This window comes from Corvus brachyrhynchos, unplaced genomic scaffold (genome assembly GCF_000691975.1).
Source record: "Corvus brachyrhynchos isolate BGI_N302 unplaced genomic scaffold, ASM69197v1 scaffold48, whole genome shotgun sequence".
Classification (NCBI taxonomy): Eukaryota; Metazoa; Chordata; class Aves; order Passeriformes; family Corvidae; genus Corvus; species Corvus brachyrhynchos.
In genome coordinates, this window is record NW_008240027.1 from 4,131,903 (window position 1) to 4,156,522 (window position 24,620).

A 24,620-nucleotide genomic window follows, 5' to 3' on the forward strand; every position below is an offset into this window, starting at 1 on the left:
CCCCGAGCCTCCCAGCCCGTGTGGCGGGGTAACCCTACACTGCACCAGGGGCCCCTAATGCAGGATGTATAGATCTGTTGGGGCTGGGCGTCTCCTGCCCCCAACTAATGCAGCCGATGAGACTTCATTATGGGGGTGTCCCCCGAGGGGTGCCCTTCGCCCTGCCCTCCTGGCTCTATGAGGGTGGGCCAGTTGGGGGAACCCATCCATGGTGGGGTCTGGCGTGTGTCCCAGCATCCCCCTGCATCTGTCCCTGCATCCCAAACAGGACCAGGACTCCCCTCCGAGACCTTACTCACATCCAGTGCCTGCAGCATGTGGGGGGTGTCTCCTCCGCTGCCTCTCGCCTGCAAAGGGAAACACAGAGAGGCAGAAAGCGCCCGAGAAGATTTATACTTGTTTAATTAATGTCAAATGTAGTTTACAAACGGGAGTGACAAGTACCTCTTTGTATAGTATACACTGACACACAATCATTGACACACCGGAATATCGCTTTGTGCAACTGGGATTCTTTGGGCAAAGATAGGTAACTCCGATATTTCAGGTTTTTTTTTTAAAATCATTTAAACTCATTACAGAAGAGGGGAAGTGGCGGATGCCTGGTACAAACTTGGATGCCTCTCTCCCCAGCATTCCCCCTGCAGCTTCCCCCTTGAAAACAGGGGATGGCTTTACAATTTAAACAAACAAAAAAACCCCAAAAATAAACCCCAAAACAAAGAACCAATGACTAGTTACATATGGTTTTACACTTGGTACACAGAGCACACTGCTGGTCCACAACACCTGCCAGAAAGGTCCTGGGAAGGCGCCAGGCTGTTTCCAAGGAAGGCCTGGGTTGGGGTGTCCTGCCCTCTTGCCCTTCCTGGCTGCCTCTCAAACCCACCTGGCTGCAACCTCTCCATCTCTGAGACCTCAGCACCAGCACACTCCCAGCTCAGCCATGTGCCCTGCAAGTTTTTCTCCCTTTACAAATCCAGCCTGAGCTGTGCGTGCCTGCCCATCCCCTGCCTTGTGCTGCTGGCCGCAGGGTTACCCTGCAGTGACAGCCCCTGCCTGCAGTCTCCCCGTGGAGGCAGGACCCTCTGGGGTGCCTCAGCTTCCCCTGGTTCCCAGGAGCTCTGCTGGCACATGTCCCCGAGCAGAGAGGGCTGCAGCTCTCTGGTCTCAGAGGCCACACACCACTGTGAGCTTGGAGACAACGGAAACTCCCAATTAGGAATTGTCACCTTTTGATGAGATGTTTATGAAATAACAGCTCCTTCAATTTCATTTGGGTTTTTTCTGGGTGCAGTGGGATCCTTCTGAAATCACTCAGGAGATGCCAAGGCTGCAGCTGTTCTCTGCAAAGAGCTCAGGGTAGTGAAGCAGCAGTGGGACTGTCACATCCCCCATGCATCCTGCATCCCCAGTCCTTCCCTCTCTGGAAATACCCCAGCAGCCCAGCAGCACTGGGGTCCCAACTCCAAAACCCTCATCCACTGTTGTTTCCAGACTGTCTTAAAATGACCCAGCTATGTTGTGCTGCCAGGTGGGATCTGCTTGGAAAGGAGTGGGGCAGATGAGCTTTCCCATCTTCCCGTCTTCTGGCTGCAGTGAGCTGGCACCCCACAACTGCCCAGGGAGCTGTGGCAGGGATACATGGTGTGGGGCTGGGAGAAGTCCCAAGGCCTTGGGAAATGGGTCAGTATCTGTTTTTTGGATCCTGACAATAAAAGAAAGAACAACAAAAATCCAGGCCACATGGCAGCTTTGGTTAAGGCTGAGGATACGGGAGAGACAGGGATGAGGATGAGACTGCATGGAAGAAGCTGGGGCTGCGGGGGACCTCTAGGTCCAGCTGAGAGTGTCTCTGCTGGACCTCGGGGGTGGCAGTGGGGACGAGACAGGGCTTGTCTTGGCTCTCTGCCCTAGTGCCAAAACCTCTCAGGAAAAATGCAGGCTGCAGGAGAGTGGGAGCTGGGGGAAGCGAGAGCAGGGCAGGGCTGGCTCTGCAGGGCTTGCACGGCTCTGCCAGGCAGCCCCACAAGGGAACTGGCTGAGTCTCTCTGGGCAAAGCCACCAGCAGGACCATCCTGCCCCCTGCCATCCCCACTGTCCTGCCTCAGCACCCTCCTGAGCAGCCCAGGCATCCTCAGCCAGGAAACACTGCCCAGAGGAGGAAATCAAAGCCAGGCCAGGGAGGGGAAGGGGCTATGGCCCGAAGGAGCACAGGGATCAGCCGGAGCCTCGAGCAGGCACTCCCAGCCAGGGGAGAGGGCAGTGCTCTGACAGACCCCCTCCTTCCAGCTCCTCACCATTTGCCCCTTCCCCAGCTGGGAAAGACAAAGGGGGCTGAGCCAGATTCCCCCTGTCCTGCCTGGCCCCCCGGTGAGGAGTTAAAAGCTGTGTCTTTCCGGGGATAACGATTCTATTATAAATAGCCCCATTAGCTACAACTAATGACAAAAATCCACCTCCTCTACTCCCCATAAGTTCTGTAAGTTATGGGCAATGCTACAGCCATTACTAAAAGCTGTTAACTTCATATCTGAATGAGGAAATATACACCACAGAACATTAAACCATTTATATTATATATATGTATATATATACTTTTTTTAAACTAATGACTTTAATGCCAAAACTTTGCTGAACCAAGAAAAATATGGGTTTAATGTTCTCTGCTCATTTTTTTTTATTCTTTAAAAAAAATACAACCCAAAGAAAAGAAAGGGAAACTTATTAGTATGTAATGTTTGAGTCTATCCCATTTATACACAACATTGTAAACATATATAATCTATATTACATGTGCTTCATTTCTGCCTGGGTGTGTTTTTTTTTTCTTTAAACCTTTTAGTTATCACTAGAACACCACAAAAAACCAAAACAGAACCAAACAAAAAAATCAAACCAAAACAAATAAAAACAAAACAAAAACTGATCAAAGAACACAAGTTACAGGTTATTTAACATCTGTCAAGGGTCCCTTCCCCAGTCTCCTGGGGGCAGAGTGGTCAACAACACAGTCCAAAGGAGAGCTCACAAGCCATCCGCAATGCAAAGCCAGCTCCAGGGAACGGGTGATGGGGAACACTGGTTTTAAAAAAGGGGGCTTCACAACAAAGGATTTGGTTTTGCCCGCTGCAGATGCTGAAGGAGGTCTCAAATTGCGGGACCTGGCAGCCGAGGCTCCCCACTGCTCCTGTGTCCTCGAGTCCATGTCTGGAGTCTCTGGTTTGTTTTTTCTTTTAATTTTAAAACGTCTTTTTTTTGTTGTGGTCGTTCTTCTCCCCCTGGGTGTGATGAGCTGAGCCGAGTCGCTGGGTCCCGCCCTCCTGCTGGGTGGGTCCTTCATAAGTAGATGCGCCGAAGGTCTCCAGGAGACGTGATGGTGTTACACTGAGGACAGAGCTTCTTGGCACCCTGCAACCAGCAGATGAGATGCACAGCGTGAGAGCGTGAAGGACATCCCTGCCCTTGGCCTGGGATCGCAGGAGCAGCAAGGCCCTCCAGGCAGGGCCATGGCCTCCAACAGTGAGCACAAGATGTGTGAAGGGGAATCCCAGTGCCTTCCTTGCCTGCCCTGCAAGCCCCTTGTCCTGTTCCAGTCCCTGGTATGAGGCAGCTGGACAAGCAGGAGCTCTGCAGGGGGCTGAAACCCAGAGCCAAGGTGTGTCACCCACCTCAGCACTGCTGTCACCACTGGTTGCCAGGGAGATCTGCTCCTTTTTGTTTCCCTTGCTCACCTGCATCCCTCAATGAGCACTTCAGGTCACTGAACATGCAGAAAATCAACCCAGCAGGAACAAGTGAAGTTTTCAGCAGGGATGACTGAGCTGGTTCACGGGGAGCTTGGACCATCCCTTTCAGGGCCGTGCAATGGGGCACTGCCTCGCCCATCCCGCAAAAGCCTATGAGCTGCTGGCAAGAAGGAACCCCCTGTCCTATCCCCCCCAGCTCACACTGATGCTGCAGAGGTGAGTCTGTTCTGCCAAGGTGAGCTGAAAACAGCCAATTGATGTGAGCTGGGGTGGGGTAATGGGTGGCCGACAGGAACAGTACATGAAATAAAACAAGGGCTGATGTGCCATCTATCACTGAGCCTGACAGCAAGAAGGTGTTAATAAGCTTCAGAATCGGGGTCAACCTAAGCTGGTCATCATTAGATTGGCAGATGTGACAGACACTTGATGGGAAAAACGACAGAAAGATGGCTCTGCTGTGAGGCAGCGTCCCATCTACAGCACCAGCAGTATGGGAAATTGGGATGGCCTGGCTTTTCATACCCACCACAGCCTTAACATGACCTCCTGATGCTCAGAACTGAGCACAGGCTCTGCCAGAGCACCCCAAGTTTTGTTCACTGCTGTCAGACAGGCCCTTCCTGCAGCACTTGGTGTGACAAGTGAGCTGCCAGGAATGCAACCCCTTGTGAGAGCCTGCAGGCTTGCATGGGGCTTTCTGGCACAGCTGAGGCTGTTCGGTTCAGTGGTGCTGCTGCTCTCCCTGAGCAGGGCTTGCTGCAGTACCTGCAGCACTGAGAGCAGCAGCAGGGCAGGACCATGACCTGCCACACTTGGACTGCTACCTGCACTTGGGTACATCCCTAGCAGAGCAGCTGGCACTGCTGCTTACCAAAGGCAAGCATCCTTAGAACAGGTCCTCTCTGTTCTGTGACCACACCTGCAAAGACAGGACAGAAGCCTTCTCCCCTTGAAGCTACCTGGACTAAGGAGAATCTGGAGGAGACAGCCCCAGGGTACAGAAAATTTACATGTCATGTTGGTTCTGTAGTACTGAGTCCTACTGCAGTTTGGAACCAGCTCCCTCCCTGCTCCCACTGCACATAAGTCCTGGCAGACGTGGACTCGCACACCATTCCCTGAGCTTTGGACTTCTGAACAACCAGGTCCCGTTTGACAGCCCTCGCTGCCAGTGGCTCAGCTGTTGATGGAACACACGTGGGGACCACGGGCACCTGCACCTGATCTAAACCAGCCACACACAAAGTCCTGTTGAGCTAGAGTTGAATGAAATGTAAAAGACATCCAAAACACCCTGGGCATCACTCTCAGGGTGAGTGACAAGCTGGCAGTCTGAAGGACAGACCACTGGTGGTCTGGATGGCACACCTAACACTGGTGCTCATGCCTGTAGGCATATCCTTCTAGTTATTTTGGGACAACTACTGATTTTCAGCCTTCCAGGGCAGGGACCATCCCACTGTGCCTGTGCAATGCATCATGCAGCCCTCTGCAGTGGTCTTCACTGAGTGTGGACTTGGCATGCTGGACTCCGGGAGGAGCAAGTGCAAACTGTAAGTCAAAGGAAAGGCTTAAAATGCTGATGAAATGGAAACTTGACTGCACTGGACTTTGGCAGAGCCTGTTTATTTAACATGCCTTTTTGCTTATACTCAACATCACAGCTTTGGATCTCTAGAATTAGAAATGGCAAGCTCTACTCTGCACGTCCCAGTAAAAATGGGGACATGCAGAGTAATGGTGAAAACATGAAAGAGAAAAATCTAAACATCTGCCCTGTCTGCCACTGTGGTGACACAGCAGCACTACCAAGGAGGGGCTCACTAATCTGGATGCAAATGCCACAAAATATCCTGTTTCAGTTGAGTCTCTGCTCCGTTTCATGCAGTTCCCTTGTCCTTGGAGGCACCTGTTGCATCTAGTTGCCCTCTTGGCATCATCTCTGTAGCTGGAAGGAGTCCCAAATGAAGTGGCAGGGAGGTGCTGAGAAATTAACTCACAGCATGTTGTCTGAGGGACAGCAGTTAGCAGCTGCCTGTTCAAGCTTTCCTGTGTGCCCTGACAAGCAGAAGCGTGCATGGGGACTTCAAGCATTCCAGATGTGACTAGTGCCCACATCTGTGTCCAAGCTCTCCTTCCTAAGACAGGCTTACAGGCAAGAGGCAGCAAAGCATCCAACCAAAGGCTGCAGGTGCTCATTATAAGCACCAGCCTTCCACATTCAGCCCACAGGGATGGCAGAACCAGCCTGATGAAACCAACTGCATCCTTGCTGCTCTCTTGGCATGGCAAAGCAAGGTCAAGTATGCAATTCCCTCACACTACAGGGAAAGGGAAGATGCCTGGATTTATCTTGCCAGACACCTTGGGATCTTGTCCCAGAGATCTGTTTTCTGCACCGCAGGCGATGGCTTTAGGGGGATCCACTCTCCCACCTAAGGCTGAGAGCTGCACATACATAGCCAGGGACAAATTTTCAAACATGTCACAAAGCAGAACGCAACCACATGGAGCTTGACCTATTTTCTGCAAAAGCTACATGATCACAGACTGATTTGGGGAAGTGGTGGATGCCGCTTCACCTGCATGTGGGAAGTGCAGCTCATCCTTGAGCTCTGAAGCCTGGGTACATCGAAGGGAACAACTGCATCCTGGAAACCTTCAGCAGCCTGGCCTGAATGCTGTGCAGGCTGCATGTGGCACGCTGGACCCAGGGCTCTGGGTCTCTCTAACACTTTGGACACTTGGGGATGAATTTTTCTTTTATTTCATACGAAACTGTCCTCCTCTGCACATGTAAGTATGTGTGGTAAATTCAGAACTAAGTCCTGATTTTTTACTTCTTAGATTGAAGTTGCTCAGAACCTTGTTCCTTACTTTTTGGCGTAGGTGTACAACATTTATCTGCACCAGTGATTAAGCTCTCCTCTCTTGTGGAGAGGCACATAAGCTTGAACACATACACATGCTGGCACAGGCACAATGAAAAAGCGTTTGCTCCCCCACTGCTCACCTGCCAGCTGGGGTTACTAAACTTTTCCCTTGAAATAAAAATGCTGTGGAATAATAAGTCCCACCTGTCGGCCATTTATTTTTCTTTTTTTTCCAGGTCCTTCTGCTCCTTTCATCATAGCTACATGGAAAAGCCTTGATGTGTTATAGCTGTGTGTGCTGGAGAAAAGGCCACCTCAGCTTTTCCATTATAAACCCCAGTTTTGAGGGGTTTATAAAACTCTGCTGCAAGAAGTTTGCTCCAGGGCTGTTACAAAGCAAAGAAATGGGGCTGGAACCAGGATGGAGTTTATTTTTTCTCCTCCTTTCTTAATTAAAATTTGGCAAGTGATTGATCCACAATACAGGCTAATCACTTGGGGTAGTAGTTTGAAAAATGCATTAACGAGAGCTGAGATGTTGAAAAGTCGTTAGGGCTTACATGGTGCCAGGAAGGATTGGAGTAGTTTGTCTTAAAGTTGCCTCTTAAAAAAAAATGGTGTGACGTCTGCTATAAATTGGCTAAAGCAAGGAAACTCACAAGGAAGGATTTAGGCACTTCCTGCTGTCCTGTGGGTCTAAAAATGGGCAATTTCCAAGCAGAATATGTTACCACGCACAGAGAATAAAGAGACACACAAACAGAGCAGGCAAAGGAAGTAAAATCAAAGTAGAGAGATGACAGGAGGGACCCAAACCAAGAGCCAGCTTCTTGCCAGGAAAGGAGTTGAATGTCAAGATCCAATTCTCAACCAAGGCGTCAGCCTGCTCTCCCACCCATGCCTCCACACCAAGCGTGGAGCTGCTTCTCGGCAGATGCTAATTCCCAGAGAAACAGTTGTCCTCCACTGCCATTGTGGGGTACCCTCCAGCTGTTAGGTAATGGGTTTAAATCACCAGGAGAACAACTTGCTTCATGGAGACTCCTCAAAGGGTGGAGCTCATCCCCACAGGCTGCCGGAGGCCAGAATTGAAAATTGCTAATTAATTACCAGAGAACCTCATGGCAGATGAGATCATAAAGGCTCAAGCGCAGCATCCTCCATGCAGCTGCTGACTCAGGAGGTCCCTGTATGTTGCTGAAGCTCTGAGAAATCACACTGAAGGGCTGCTCTGTATCTGTGCTGTTTTGTGCAGAACTACTCCAGCTCACACGGGATACATGGTACTAGAGCCTAGAAAATGTGGCAGGGCTAAGAATGTAGTAATTACCAAAGATATAAATGTGTCAACTGCAGAGCACACATATATATCGATGGATCCCCTGGAAGCATTTGGTGATGAAGAAGGCTTTTTAGAAGTGATTTTCTCCTGCTCTTGTAGTTGTCATTTTCAAATAAGCCCAAGACGGGCAAGCACAAGCCTGGAGTCAGCAAACTCACATAGGAAATGCTGGATCTGGCTTGTACAGGTGATGGGGGAAACTTGGTAAACTGCATTTGCTCAGATAAACCTGTCCTCTTTCAGCCTTTGCACCCACCAACAGCTCCATCACTGGCAAAAACCAGCCTGACTTAGCTTCTAACTCTATTTACTTCGTAAAGAAGGATACCAAGGATTGGGAAATCACAGAACTACAGCTCAGAGGGATGTCAAGAACTCGCCAACCCATTCCCTGGGCAAGATCACCTCAACCTGAATTACTGATGACGGACACACATCAAGTCTGTTCTCACAAATCTCCAAGGATGAAGGCTCCAAACCTCCGCAGGAAATCACTAGAGTAGATGGCCAATCTCCTCTGTTAGAGGACTCTCCTCAGGAGAAGGAAAACACAATCTCACCCACTATTACCTGTAGGGTCCGTCTCAGTTAATGGGGAAGGATGGAGAAGGGGCAGACTCTTACAGAGGGAGACTCGGGCTGACTCAGGCTGCAGTCGAACAACCAGCTGAGGATGGACACCCACCATGAGGACCACTGACATTCAGGGAAAGGAACTCCACGTGCTGCTGCCCAGGCTAAACCTCGCTCCTGCAACACCATTTCCTCTCCTATCTTTGAAGAACCTCCACATGTTTTCAGGGTTTCCAAAAGGGATCATAGGTAAATCACTCCACTATCTTGGTTCTCTTAAGGCATCTCCAAGGTCCCTTTCTGCAACCCCAGCCTTTGCTTCACATTAATCTGACAAAGCAACAGCAGACAGAGATGGAGTCTCTTCTATGGTCAATGTTTCAACCCCAGAACTTACAGCCAGTTGACGTGCTGAGCTCCAGTATAATGGTACCTAAGCTAAAGAGCCCAGCAATCATTTGTAGAGTTAGTGATTAAAAGTCTCTCCCTTGCCCTTACCAACAGAACAGTTATAATTTGGAATTGAACATCCAGAGCCAAAAGTCTAAAAATTTTATTTTCATGAAGTCTAAGCATTTAAAGACTCAATCCTCATCAGTGCCCTAAACACCACTAAAGTGAGATGCTCAGATCATTGTAGTATCGTATCCTAGAAAATGTTTAAACCATAGGTCCATAGACACTTGTGAGCATCAAATTTCACCCTGTCTTCAATACCCTGCAGAGGTTCAGAAGTGCTCCCAGGCACTGTGAGCCTTCAGTTCCAGGGCCTTGTTCAGTACATGATCCTTGCTCTCTCAGACACACTCACACTAATTTAATATGAGATCTTGGCCAGGCATGTGAACCACAGGCACACAGGAGAAAGGGGACTTTTCACCAACATGGATGGCAGATCTCCAGACTGTTCAAAAGGGGCCGGAAGCCTGACACAACATGCCTGCTCCAACTCCTATTAACTCCAACAAATTGTTTATTGCACAACAGAAGAAAAATGCTGCCCCTCTCCCCCAGCCAAGTCTTCCCATGTGTGCTGCATGCGCAGGCTCTCTCCTCCCAACCCCACTGGGGAGCCAGCTTTATACCCAGGGAAAGGTAACAGCAGCGATTATTACACACACTATCCCACAGCTCCTCGCTTGTTAAAAAAAACAAGAGTCTCTTTTGTGCCCGAAATAAAAGGAGATACCTTAATTAGAACAATGCAGGTTGGTAAGCATTAAACACTGAGCCCAGCTGCTGTATGCCATTAAATTCATAAAAAAGGAGGGGGGAAGGAGGGCAGTCTTAACGAGATTACACACATTGACTTTGATCAAGACACAAAAGCACCAAGGCGTTCCAGGGTTTTTATTGCTGTCTTCAGGCTACATTTTAATGGTTACATTAGAAACATGCGAACACAGGCTGGGAAATTTTTTTTGAGATGGGAGAGGGAGTGCAAGCATGCCTTGTGAAAAGGCCTGGTTTAATAAATTTGGGGCTGCAGGGAGAGACTAGGACTGGGGAACACATGAGTAGCCACTTATTAATTGCTTCCCCTATGCAAGTGCCAAGTCCTAACATGATGTCTTGCTGGCCTATTCCCATCCTGCCTGCCTGGTCAGCAGAAGAGCCATGTGCAGATCACACACAGCCAGCTTCCTTGCCACCTTTCTCACGGAATTCTAGGGGGAGATGGCTTCCCCTCTGCAAGGGAAATGTTAATCCCTGAGCCCCTGGAGTGAGTTTCCCCGTTCTCATGAGCAGCTGTGATGGCTGAACATGACAAAAAGGGACCTGACTGAAGTTGAACTAAGTTGTTGCTGAGCCTAAGAACAGCCTGAAATTGGTGCCATGGAATTAGAAGATGACTTGAGGCTGGTGGGAAGAGGAGAAGACAAAGACTTCAGAGTAAAGAAAATGAAGAGGAAATTAAGTGTTTTATCCTGTGCTTGTAGCACTGCTGAAAGACAAGATCACTCTTCACTTAGCAAAGGTGGCAGAGCACATACTCATCCAGACACCTCACAGCTACGTACCCACATATGCGTCTTTTATAACATGCTGCTAAAATGTTTACAAAAGCTTGTATAATGTAAATAGTGACGGGGTGTAGCTGAAGAGCTATAAAATACAGCCCAAGGGATAGCCAAGTTATTGAGTTGCTATTAGTACTCGAGCCCACAGGCACTTCACCATCCTGGTAACTTTTCTTGGACAAGACTTTTAAAAGGCAGGATTTAAAGGAGCATGATCAGCTTAATCGTAATTCCAAGCACACAATGTGTTTTATAAAGTAGAGTAATGCCTTCCAGGAACACGTTTTTAGGAGTGGCATTCCCTTACATTTTTTGCAACCCAACACTGTATCATCTTGCTAACAGGAGAACTAGAAAGCACAGTTGACTATTTTCCACTCCCCAGCCTGAACAAAATGAAAGCTTGAAAATCAGCTGCAGAGGGGACATTAAAGGCTGATTACAAAGCCCACATTTTTAACACAGGAAAAGAAAACACTTTATTTAATAACACCTTAAATTTTAACCTGATGTCCTTTAATAAATGTACAGATTAGTACTCCACTGGGTCACCCACTCAATGTTCAAGGTAGTCCCCAATCTTCTAAACAGAATGGCTTGAAAACCACACAGTGCTATTACAAATAACCTATAAAACATAGATTCACATTATAAAAGCTCCCTTCCATATCCTCTCCCCTGAAGATGATTCCCTTTCCTCCAAGGGAATATCACGTTTCTCAGAAGCTACCCATTCCATGAAATCTCCCTGGATTTGCTCACAGCTTTACCTCTCTGCACGGACGCCCCACAGGAAATCACTGAAAGGCAAGGTAGTCCCTGACACAGAGCTCTTCCCTCAGCAGAGCAAGAAAAAGCAAGGGGCAGGACAGAACTTGGGTCACAACGACTCAAACAAAACTCTCTCATGTCAAAGCTTGAGTGGGGTGTTAAACAGCCAGGCTTGGGAAATCTGCAAGCACAGCACTTAGATTGTTTAAAATAAAGCAAAAAGCACCTTTCCCTATGGCAATCTAGAAGAAAGTATCTGAGAAGAAAGGAAAAAGGCTGTAAGTCAACAAGAAAGTAGTCAAGAGCCTCACCAGAGTCCGCAGCCAGCATTCTTCACAGTGCACATGCCAGCACTGAATAGAAGTCAGGGGCATTGTGTAGGAGTCCTGAGGAAAAGAAGCAAATAGGTTACTTCCATAGCAGGGATCTAGTGATTCTTCACTCCCAACCCCATCACAATGCCTTTTTATGTGGGTAACACTGTCTTGTATTTTGTTAAAAAAGTTGGCTAAAAGAACCAACTTGTGTATCATGTAAGTTGTATTTTCATAATGTTTGTATAGAAGTTGCAGAAAGTCTCCTGCAGTTCCTTTTCTTGACTTCCCAGAACTCCTGTTGGAAGCCCATAATCCACTCAAAGTGGTGACCTGGCTCAACACAGTTATTGCAAAAGCATCTCAAGTTGCTCTGGCCACCTGCCATTATTCTCATCAGAAAGGTCACCAGATCATACAAAAACCAGTGAGAGGGTAAGATCAATCCTTATCACAACTCAGCTCTGCAGGAACAGCTTAACTACATCCCAAGAATGCTGCTGCTATTTCAGCTGACGTGCCTTCTCGAGTATCTTCTATCATTGTTGACAAACCTCTGGAAATCAGCAGCAAGCTGTCATCCTTTCTGTGGGATGGGTGCAAGGACTGCACTCCCACACCTCCAAGTTGTGAGCCTGGCTGGGAGAGAAAAGCCCATGCATCAAGCTGAAGTTGCAGAGGGAGCTCTCCACCAAGCAGAATGTTCTGCTTTCAGAACACAAACCCAACAGGAGATGTAGAGCCCTGCAGGCTTGGACCATCAGAGGGAGCTGCTGCCCTTCCTGAGGAAGGCCACAGCATCACCAGAGAGCATGCAGGACACCGGCAACTTTTAAATGCTCAGGCAGCATTCCTGTTCCCAAATCAGTGAAGATGAGTCTCTGATCACAGATTCTGCTCTCTCCTGCATATGTAAATCTGCACATGCAGGAAAAGGCTGCTGGTATCTGGGAGTTTTCTACAGGAAGGCAGAAAGTCTTCTGAAGTTGGGCCTTTCTTGCCCCTGATACAGAGGGACAGCTACAAATACCAGTGGAAACAATGTAATTCATTGCACTTGTTAAGACCTTAATTCAGAAGGCTAATTGGTGATGAGTTCCCCCACTCTGCCTGAAAAAGGAGAAAAGCTTCTCTCCTCCTCAGCAAAGATACCAAGACATTTCTGATTCATTACCACAAGTGGAGTGCTACTCACCATGCAAATGAGACATTTATAGCGGTCCCCACGGGAAAGCTGCCTTTCTAACTCACGGACACGAGCCTTTAACGCTTCAAATGTTGTCACTGCAGAGTCTTCTGTAATTCTGCAAAAGATGATGGAGAGTGAACATCACTGAGCACACAAGACTGTTAAGAGTTTGGGGGGAAAAGAATCCCTCAACAGGTACTGCACAGGAAACAGCATTGTATTTCAAACTAATACATCCAACTTGGGTTAAAACCCAGTGCGAATTCTTTCAAGTGTCTTTCTAAACACTTCCAAACACATCACAAAAGAACACAACCAGTGCTGGGGTTGACAGCTTCATACAAAGCAAGACAGACATTTAAAGAATAGATATTTTGTTGGGGTTGTTTGTTTGTTTTGTGCCTTTTTTCTTGTCTCCCTTAAGAGATTACTTAGGACCACATGCTTGAGACAAAGTTCTATAGTTGCTTTAAAGCTGCTGAGATAACCTTCTGTGGGCAATAGGAGTTGTTCTTCCCTTTAGAGAATGGAGGCCTTTGCTGGCTATCAGCCTTGTGAAATGCAAAATCAGCTCATTACACAGGATCAACACAATGGCTTATATTAACCAAAGTCCCAGCTTTTTGATTCTAATACTAAAAAAACAGAGAAACCAAAAGCACTGGACACAGTGCCAACAGGGTGGCTATAAAGGCAGCTTTACAATCTCAGTTTTCCCATTTCCTAGGGTCATTTTTGATGGGCAGCATTATCTCTTTTGTCACAGAAGCACTGCGCTGAGGCCAGGCAAGTGTATTTTCATGGTTCTGCAAGGCTGGTGAAAAGAGCAACTTGCCAACCTAAAAGCAAGGGCAGACAGCAATGCTTAGCAAATGAAATGCAGGGAGCATTACAGACAAGGATGTGTCACTCCAGCATGCTGCAAAATCCAATTTCTACACAGTGCACGCCTAGGGAGGGGCCCACAAGTATTCCCCAGAAAAGGTTTAGAGCATTCACATAAAGGCTCTCACTCTCTCGAATAAAAACAAAACAAACCAACAATTTTCATGTATGTCAGTAACTTTCTGGCATCTCCAAGCAGACTCCAGCTCAGAAGAACCTCTTGAAGAGCATTTCGACACCAGAAGCTGCATCATCAATCACAAGATAACCCACAGTGGCACCTATGTCTTCTACCTTTTTAGAGGATGATTCATCAACAGGTGGCTAAAACACAGGTCTAGTGGAATTACTACAGCCAGTACAGTGAGCTGCAATCTCAGCACTCTCGCTGCAGGCAGGCACTCACTCCTTTGTTCATTAGTCACTTGTTGCTGGCACGCAGGGAGGGACTTGGGCTATCTCCCACAAGCTGATTCTACTGGCTTTTCCCAAGGCTTTCGTAACAGAACTAGTCAAAGAGATCTTGGGTGATTTTTCTAATATGACACTTCAGAAGAAAGTGAAGCTGCTGGAATGCATATGGTTAACTACCAGTGTTACAAAGCTCCTTCAACTTCACTCCTGCCTTTGTACAGATGAGACACGTTCTGCATGAGCTAACTGAGATCTTCATCAGAAGGAGATTCATTGCAAGTGACAACTGCTAGGAAATGGTAACAATTTTAAAACTGAAAAAAAAAGGCAAAGAAATACAAATGTCCCATGATAGCCTAGTGGGTGAGGACTGTCTGGGGACAGGGACACTGTGGATTCAAGTCTTGGAATCAATAAACATTCTTGGGAGCAAGATGAAAGAGTTTCAGTAGGAGACAGTCCTCCCTGCTGTGAAAACACCCACTTGCTCCTGCTCTTTGGTATAAATTATTACTATATCCCAGCTTGAGTTCTCACCCGCAAGGAAGAGTTGCTAGCATTTTCAAAGAAAGTCTAGAAAGGTGTTAGTTTTGTCCAAGGAAGAAACAGATTTATTTATTTATAGCTTGAAGATTATTGTTGGCTGAGAAAAGTGTTTCTCTTCCAGTCTGGCCCATCATTGAACTGATGCTGGGTGAAGGCTGCAGTTGAATTTGACTTCACGGAATCCATTTCTCTTTCCTGCACGCGCAAGGGCACTGGAGGTGTAAAGACAAGAGTGAATGTGATGACTCCTGCCTAAAGCAGGTGGCAACCAGAACCTCAACCCTCGCTAAATTCTCCTTTTACCATCTGTGGAGCTATCCATCCTCCTCAGACAGGTGGGCAATTCAGCAAGGAAAGGGAAAAGTTGATTCCTTAAGCAGATACAAGCAAATGCCCATTCACCCCCAGTCCCAGCCCAGTAACAGACAAAACTTGAAAAGGAAAAATTTGCCACTGCAACAACTAGAGAAGATAGAAAATGGCTTGTTTATAGAAATCTAAACAGCTGACCCCCACTGGCCAATTTCGGAAAGTCTCTGAGATAATCGCACCTGTCCAGTAATAAACGAATGAATCAGAAAAGGAGGCTGAATAGAAGTATAAGCAATAATGCTCAGAGGCTGCCTGATACAATGGCCAATCAATAGGAGGGCTGTAGATCAGGGTGCTAGTTAGCTGGAAAATTACCACACCGCTGCGTGCGTCACGCTGTAGGGATCCTGGACAATCAATGTGGGAGGTATTGATTTAGTTATTATCACTTCATACGCTCCAGACATTGTTAAATATACATTTATTAACAAGACTGGGGTGCATTGGTAAGAGAGGGAGCTTTAGCCACTGCAATATCTCCCAGCACTGATCAAAGCTCAGCTATGACAGAATTTAAACTCCATGTTCTCCAGGCCAAGCAAGCTCACAGGACAAATCCTGACGCACAGCACAGTGCTGAAGACACAGCTCCTACGTCACATGAGAGATAGGAGTTTTGGCTGTTAAGTGAGTATTTTGCACTTGAGACTTCAGGAAAACCTCTTGGAGCAGCAGCAACAAGGGATGTGGCGGCCAAGGGTCAACCCAAAGTGAGCGATAATTGCATGGTTGCTTCCGAAAAGCTGGAGGAAATGAGGTCAAGGGAAATAGGGAGAACATTAGTAAATAAAGGAAACTGAAACTACCTCCAGGGATGGAATAAAGACGAGAGTCACTTCCCATGTGTCTGGCTCCCGTGGTGGCCAGCACACTTGGTTCACATGCCACTCCATTTAGTGTCATTTTACCGTCAACCTGCTGCTTGTATCCTAAAGATAAGCATCGCTTAGGAGCAACTCTTCCTGCAGCAGCAATCTTGGGAACTCCCTCAGGATTCCCTCTTGTGTGTGCACCTTGTGTGTGCCTGCCTGGACACAGCTGGGAGCAGCCTTGGGCAGAATTTTTACAGGGTAACGCCAGGGTGGAGCGAGGGTCAGAAAGCCAAGTGCCATGAACGGGGGAAGGCTGTGTACAAGTTACCCTGCCAAGTGAGGCAGAGGGAATCACAGAGAAGGAATTGGCTCTCTGCTTTGCCTTGACCACGTACTGGATGGAGGAGGACTCTTAACAATTTTGCGCCTCAGCGCTCTGATTTGACGTGTTTGGATAACGTCATTTATCAGCCTCCAGAGAGACCTGCTGAGCACAACTGCTGCCAAGAGCAATACCTTGAGCCCCAGTGCTGGTGCTGCTCCAGCAGGTGTGAGAGGCCTCACTGATACCTGAATTGTCCTTCCTGGCTGAGGATGTATCAAGAGGGGATCTCCCTCCTGGAGCAGAGACTCGCTGTGGTACCACCACAAATGGGAGCCTGAACGAGAATGTTTATACAAGAGCAAAAACAGGAAGGGAGGGGTCTTCGTGGAAGAAGCTGGGTCCTGTACTTCTCCCTGGACTTTGTGGTTAAGTTTTCCACACCTTGGCAGCCACAGCTGAGGATTCTGGGTATCAAGATGCAAGTCTGTGAGACTGGGCAGACAGCATATGATGATTTTCAGTCTTTGTGCCCAATGTGTATTTTTCTACTATTCATAGCATTTTCCCCTGAGCACTGAAAATAAGAACACTTTCTCTGAGAAAATCCTTGCTTTATTCAGGTAAAAGGCCAGAAGAAGTGCACAGAAATACTATGGAAAAGGAAAAAGGACCTATCTGTAGCTTTGAGCTGTTAGGCAGCAATCACCTCCTGGGAAATCTCCCCTGGGAAATGGCTGCCCCCCTCTTTGCTAAAAAACTTTAACCCAAACACTGGTTATTTGTTAAACATTAGCATGCATGTGATCTTTGTTTCTCCAAATTAAATCGAGCAATTCCTACCCGCTGTCCCAGTGGGCAATCACAAGCAATTCCGTTAATTAAATTATCTCTGATTCTGCAGCTCTGGAATCTCTCAATTGACTATGTCTGTGCTTTATCATCAACAAAATACTGGACCAAAAAGGAAACAAAAAAATGCTGACGTCAGAGTGATTGGCTTCAGTTAACCCTTCCCAGCTGGATATTAAGGGCTGCTCAAGAAACTGTTGTACTGGAACAAGCCCAGGAGCGAGAGCCTTGCTGCACAGATACCAGTAGCAGCTGTTCACTTGTGTTTCCTTTCCACTGTACAGAAAAACACAAACACCACACTGTCCCTGCATCCAGCATCCTGCCTGTTTGAGTGCCACAGAAAAACGCAAACTGTTAGCTGCTGAAGAAGCCGGAAAACACCTCAAAGAAGCCCCTGCAAATACCCCATCCTTATCTTATCCAGATCTCATTTGATGTATCCTGCTGTTGAGGAGTCTCCATAAAACATTCCCCTTTGGTTTATTTCAACTGGATATAAATTTTCCTTTCTTCATAAATGGCCACACTGTACACAGCATTCCATAAATTTTTACAATTCCACTGTTTGTGTGTACCTTGTAAAAAACGCTTAGCACTGATTAAATGCACCACCAATAAAATTTCATGGGCTACTTTTGACACTTGATATCCTGACCTTCTCTCTTCCTCATACATTTATTTTTGCTTTCTTATGCCTGTAAACACAGACTGGCAGAGAGGAAAATGTACAGTACCACTGACAAACCTGAACGTGATGTATTTATTTTTAAACAAAGCCTTTATCCTCCCTTGTCCAAAGTGGAGAACCCTGCAGAACATACATGCCACCTCCCTGCACCAAGGGCAGAGGTCATGTCACTAGCAGCTTACATATCATAAATATTAGAAACAGACTGGTCGATGCTTTGAAGGCAGAGTCAAACCAAAGCAAGGTTCCAGGAGCAGAGAAATTGCCCCTGGCCATATCCAACCACGGCTGTAGATGACAATTATCATAACCACCACTACGCTGCAGGAGAGAAAGCCTGGTGCAGTCCTCACTTTGTGGGGCACAAATCTTCAAGACTTGATAAAATGACCCCAACATCAGTGCACAATCATGTAATTGCAAGCCTTCTCTCACAGCCAATTTACATTTGGGTGAGAGGGCAACTCTTTCAGAGAGGAGCCCCTGTTTTATTAGCCTCTAACATGCTGTGCACAGCTCTGTGACACCCAGGAGCACTGCAGAATGGCAGAGCACAGTGATGCTGTCTCAGCTCTCACTCATACACTGTCTTCAACACAACTCCCTCACTATCTGAGCTTCAAATACTAACTGTAAACACCCCTATGTTTTTTGGGATAAGAATTGCTTTCGTTTTCAACCTGATGAAAGAATCTGTCCCCACTTTCAATTTAGCAAGCATCACCTGCAACAAGTACAAGAGCTAAAGATACGGGGAGTTTATTTTGGCAGATGTGGGTGAGCAGTACTGAAGTCAGTGGGACATCCACAGACTCAAAGGCCTTTTACACTTACTGGAGTGCAAAAACATAACATGAAGCTGAAAAAGCCCCTTTGCTACTAACAAGCAAAACACTTAAACTGACATGTAAGTTTTTCAAAAGAAAAGTGACAGGTGGCTTTAAAAGAAAAGAGATACAGCTCAGGCATTTTCAGTATCTTACATCTCTGAAAGAAGCCCGATGTCAGGCACTGGTGGCAGATTGACTGTGAATCACCCCACAACATGTGGGCTACCGGACTGGCACAATGTACTGAGATTTTATTTCACTAGATGAGCTGGTTATAGCAGAAGGGGTTTCTGCAGCATCCCTTGCTGTAGAAAACTGCCCAGCAAAGCTGTTTACGGAAGAGCCATGTCAAATCACACCAAGTGAAGTTTAGACCCTCTAAAGGGTCTGCAAGACTGCCAATGCTAAAAGTAAATCTCCTGGCAAGACATCAATGTTTTAGGAGTTGGCTACCCCTTTATTTAGCTAAAAATCTCATTTATTTGGTTTATTTGTTTTTAGACTAACCTCCTTTAAAGAGGCTGACTTATAATCCTGTAAAACATTGTCACATGTATTGAGGAAATTGGCAAGGATGCTAATTTATTGTCCTCTAGGAAAAAAAAAGCCCTCTTTCCTTGATTAATGTATGTTTTTGTATTGTAAGATATTAAAGAATGTTGCTTCACCTGTAATTATAGAGAATAGTTTACTTTGGCAAAGCGCCCCGGCTTCTGGTTGCCAAGTTATGAATAATGCAATGTTCCCCATTCTAATTTCCGTGTTCTAAGTTGTGAATTTGGAGCGGGGTGCATGCAAGGGCACACACACACGACTGCGAGGCACTCCCAGTCACGAGCGCCTCTATTTTATACTTGCTCGCACAACTTGTTAATACTGGCATCTGCTTGCCAAATTCAGAGTTTGCTTCTGACTAATTTCATCTTGATGCAAACCAAAAATGTTGTCTCTTTTTTTCCCCCACAGAAGAATTATTTCTCTTACACTTTCATGCACCGTCGCAATACCACTGAGGGGAGCTTACCACTGCAAGAAGGCATTTTAAGCTGCATTTAGTAGGGTCTTGGGTAAAGATTCCCTGAAGAATTTAATGACAGAAGAATTAATTTTGCTTTCATCTCTCCCCCGCCTCCGTAACACAGAATCCAACAATGTCTTTACAGAAGCAGGAAGTAAATTCAGGCGCTGGCTCTTTCTCTTCTGTTTTTTTGGCCCGTGTTTTGCTGGGACACATGTGCCCAGCCCCAATCAAAACAGAGACAGATGGCACCGCTGATCATTCAGAATAGAAGGAGCCTCGGAGTCAGCATGTTTAGATGCATTTGTAGGGCTACGCAGTATCCACTGGCCACTGGGACTGATTTAAAAAGGCGGCGAGTGAAAGTCTGAGCTTGCGCCAAAATTTTAAATGTGCCATTTGAGCAATTATGATTCGACATGAAAGCTGGGAGAAAGAATGCATGGGTCATTCTGATTAGATTTAGAGACTATGTTCGCTGTTCCAAAGAGAAAATAAATGCAATCCCATTGCTTTACTGGAGCAGCTTTGGCGATAAAGGAAAAAGCCGTGCTCTGGAAAAGTGGCTTGCTGCAGCAAGGTTTTGTTGAGGCAGCACAGGCTGAATCAGAAAATGATTCTCTAAACAGTGTTTCTAAAGAGAAATAATTACTCATCTAATGTGTTAATATCTCGATTCATTTTGCAAAAGTATCCTTCATCCTGCTGACCCTAATTGTACTTCTAACAGATCTGTGAAGGTGCATTGTGGTCTCTACCTTAATACAAGCCAGAGCCTCAAAAGGCAGGAAGTGGAAATGGAAAATGCAAGTCCTCTCCTTGCTGAGGTACACAGGCTAAAGGTTCCAGCCTACTGAAACTTGCCTCCATCCACAAGTAAACATGTTTGCATTATGACCAAGCTCCATGTATAGCTAGGCAGGTCTATTTTTCTACTGGAAGACTTACAGCAGCTGTAACTTGTCATTTTACTGTGGCCTGGAGCTGGTCTGGGATTATTGGTAGCTTTGGTTGGATGATCAGGGCACAAAATTATAAAATATCCATGAAGTGAAAGAGGAATAGCAAATTCCTAGGGCTGAAAGTTGCTCAGAAGGTTGGACAGGCAGCTGAGTCTTGCAGCCAGCCTCTGTGAGCAATTAAATAAATGTCTTCTACTCCCATGGCCCCCATCCAAACGACTGAAATAAACAGGAAATATCTATGCTACTACAGCAGCACTTGGATTCATCTATAGCCTTTTAAGGGCTTTACTGTGGAGGTGATATGCTTTCCAGAACCTCCATTCACGACCGCTGATTGGAGGCACACAAGGGCAGTGCGGTAACACATCCTCCAGACAGCTTCCTACAACTGCTGCTGCCGCCCTAGAACTTTTACACTGTTGCTGTTTCCTTTACGGGGAAAGAAAGGATCAGAATTAGCATCATTTAAGGTAATCGTGCCTTCAAAAAGAAACATGAGGCTATTAAAGGAGGCCAGGGCACATTAGTATCATATAACCAATTGTGGTCCCAGAGCTAGAAGAGGAAACCAGCAGTACGGTGGAAGGACAGGTCACAATGCTTATGCAACTGTGCAGGAAACAACAGCTTTTTGCAGACAAAATAATCAAAAAGGAAGAAAAAAAGATAATGGAGAAATAGGATGAAGTGCCTGTAGCAGTGGGGTGTAAGGTTAGGAAAAGCAACAACACTGAAGTGAGGACAAAAAATCAACATGGATATTAAACTACTTTAATTACATTACTTGCTATTACATTTCTCCAGTAAAGGCAGTGCTGGGTTCTGTGTTACAGAGTTGAAGGAGATATGAAAGCACAATGAATTCTTCTGTCATTAAATTCTTTGGGAAATCTTTACCAAGCTCCAACTAAATGTGTCTTAATGCTCCTCCTTGCAGCAGTAAGCACCCCTCAGTGGTACTGCAACTGTGCATGCAAGTGTAAGAGAAATAATTACCCACTCTACAGCTATCCCTGACATGGTTTAATGAGAACTAACTCAAACTGGTCCTTTTTAAAGTCCTATTTCACATTTATACTTACTAACTGTAGCCTAAGAAATGCATAAACTACCAAGAGCTGTAATTACAACCATCCTGTTGTCATACAGCAGCTGGCAGAGCACAAACACTTACTGAGTCCTGCCACAACAGTCCGTGAGTGCCAAGGAAAGCAGTAGCGCTGTCACCACCAGCACAGAGCCAGCCCTGTGCAGCCAGGGCTGCCCCTCAGCAGATGCAGGAGAGAGACAGCAACCTGGCAGCGGATGGGACACAACATGATCCCTTTTCTGCTCTTCAAAGGAACACTTTCATCCAAACAGGGAATGCAGCCTACGTAAAGATAATTGTTACTTTTCTCTTGAGAGCATCTGGGCACCACACAAACATTTCCTAAAAAAAATAGTATCAGTCCCTGACTCTCAATTCTTGCAGCATAGCTAAGGGATGTGAATAAACAGTCACATCCTCAAAATATTTTCAGAAGGAACACGGCAAGATCCACAATGCTCCATCAGAGACAATGTTAAACACAACAGGCTAATTTTAGGGACGAGTCCTCTCTCTGATAAGCTGCTCACATATCTAAGGGCAGAATTCGTCTGCTAGAAGGCAGCTGTTTGTGTTTTATAAGCTAAAGTTTCTCTTACCTATGGAATAACTCCAATATTTCACAGGGAATCATCATCCATCTAACTGAAGTACCCTCTAACAGACCATCAGCCTCATATCCCCTTTGAAATAGCACAGCTGAGCACTTGCTGGGCCACGATTTATTTTTTACCTTCTAAGACATCTTGGTAACTCTATAGCTCAATAGTGACAGTCGAATTTCACACTGCGATAGCCCCCCATCGATTTTTCATTCCCAGGAAGCAACTCTACAAATTAAAGTTAACAGCATTTCTGAAACTAAGAAAAGAAAAAAGAAAAGAAGGGGCAGGCAAAGAGACGTCAATTGCAAGATGCCTAAACTGCGCCCCCAGCGTAGGAATAAAATTCCATCCTGTTTTTTTCACCGGTTATGGGACAGGAATGCAGAACCTACTGCCCCTGAAGCCAGCAGCTCCCTTGGGTTTGCAGATGCTTCAGCTTTAAAACATTATAGGTTCAACAGAAACAAGAGTCCCTTCCTATATGTAGATGTCAAAATCTATAGAAAACTGCCTCAAGGCATGAATCAGACCAGACCTCTGGACAACGCTGCACTCAAGAGAGATACCATCTACCCCCCAGGTCTGAGCTTGTACAGTCACAGCCTGCCTCGCTGAGCTTCGTTAACCACCAGCCTGTGAAGAACCAGACACTGATACAATTTCAGTTTGCACAGTGGTCATTATAACAGCGGTTATGATGTTTGAGACCATCACTGGCACGTACAACTTCTCTCCAACAGTTAAAAGAGGGAGCAGAATAAACACAGCCCGGCACTCTGGTCTCCACTGTCACATCCCAGAGGAAGAAGCAATGCCAAAGCCTCACGTCATAAAGAAATGGAGCATCTATCTTTGTATCCTTTCAACACTGAACATCAGTATACAGCACAAACACAGCATTACATACTACTGAACTACTGAAAAGGACTAAAACCTAATAAAGATAAAAATCTGGACACAAGCAGCACAGCCCAGCAGCTCTTTCTCAGCCTGGCTTTGACAATCCCACACTTCAGTTCAGTGTCCTGAATCCTCTCCCAAGTTCACATGGGCTGCTCTAGTACTGGACCCACCAGCAGCATCATGCTCTCACTTAGCAGAGCACAAAGGGTTAGTTCACTTATGACTCAAGTTAATTTTTTAATTCTGTCTTTGCTATGAGATGTTCTTGTCTCTCAGCAAAGCCTGTTAATGGTGTGACACTGTGGAGAAGGGCTAGGAAGCGCTTATCCTGTGGTGTGAATTCTCAACAGCTTCTGTTTTCCTCTGACATACCAGCTTAAGTGCAGCTCCTTCCCTTTTAGGCCTCTGCTAATCCTCTGGCTTCACACTCCACTCCCGCCTGGACGCGTCTGCCTGGGAGCAGGGTCTCCCCAACAGACACTGCTACCTCCCTGACTGCTCTCACATGCCTGTCTCTCTGCACAGGGACCCCTATGTAAACTTTGTTTAATTTTAACTGATGCTCCTCCCTGTGCTGCTGTGCCAGAGCCCCTCCAGAGCCAGTGTTTCAAAACAGCTGGATTAGAAAGAGGCAAGGTGGGGGGGAAGGGGAAGAAAGAGGAGACAGGAAAAATAAAACAAATACAATTGCTTTTTGTCTCTAAAACCCTCTTTTTAACCCAACAAGCGTCTCATCCAATGAAGCATGATAAGCATGAAGTGTTATATAAAGAACATAATTATAAAGGGATTTAATGCTTGGCAGGCTTGTATTGCAAGGTTCAGAGCAGAGGTAGCATACTCACTTAAACAGCCCTGTGTCCGGGTTTGCTATTATGCGGGCAGTGTGGCTGGGACCAAGCAGAATCAGAAACAAGATTCGTTTTACAAAAAAAAAAAAAAAAAAAAAAAAAAAAAAACACACCCCCCCACCTCCTTCCACTTCTGTCCCATCCCTGATTAATGATGTTGTCTGCCTGATTTATGACCCACCCCAACAGATTAGAGTTTCCCTCTTCAACCTCCCCCCCTTTCACCCCTCCCAGAAGGCACAGCCACACTCCGCTGGAAATATTAGAGAATTATTAAATAAACATTCATACGTCATGTCTCTTCCCATACTGAGCTCATCGTAGTCAATGCTCAGCGGCCGGGTCCTGTTTGCTTTGGGGCTGACACCAAACAGCTGGAGTGATTCATGGAGAGGCTGGCTACAATGCTCTGTGCCATATATCATGCTCGCAGCGCTCCCTGCCCCGGCGGAGATAAACTGATCAACCACAACGGGCTGGAATGAATTTATGACAACACAAAATTGAGGAAAACAAATGGGAGGTGACCCAGTGGGCCACTAACCCAGACTCTCTCGCTGGCCTGCAATCTAGTCTGGTGGCAGAAAGCAAAATTGAACATTGGCACTCTGAATTAAGATGCTGGCTTT

At 46.3% G+C, this 24,620-nt stretch overlaps 1 protein-coding gene across 1 annotated transcript in view; it reads right to left on the bottom strand.

Annotated features, from left to right (window-relative positions):
- Window positions 1–384: 384 nt before the first annotated feature.
- RNF220 (ring finger protein 220) overlaps window positions 385–24,620 on the bottom strand; it is a 222,351-nt gene continuing 198,115 nt past the window's right edge. Inside the window, exons 15-17 of the mRNA XM_017743556.1 lie at window positions 12,842–12,950; window positions 11,644–11,718; window positions 385–3,411 (exon numbers count right to left, since the gene is read on the bottom strand). Coding sequence (XP_017599045.1) covers window positions 3,340–3,411; window positions 11,644–11,718; window positions 12,842–12,950 — 256 coding nt within the window. The 3' untranslated portion in view covers window positions 385–3,339. The remainder of the gene's footprint in view (window positions 3,412–11,643; window positions 11,719–12,841; window positions 12,951–24,620) is intronic.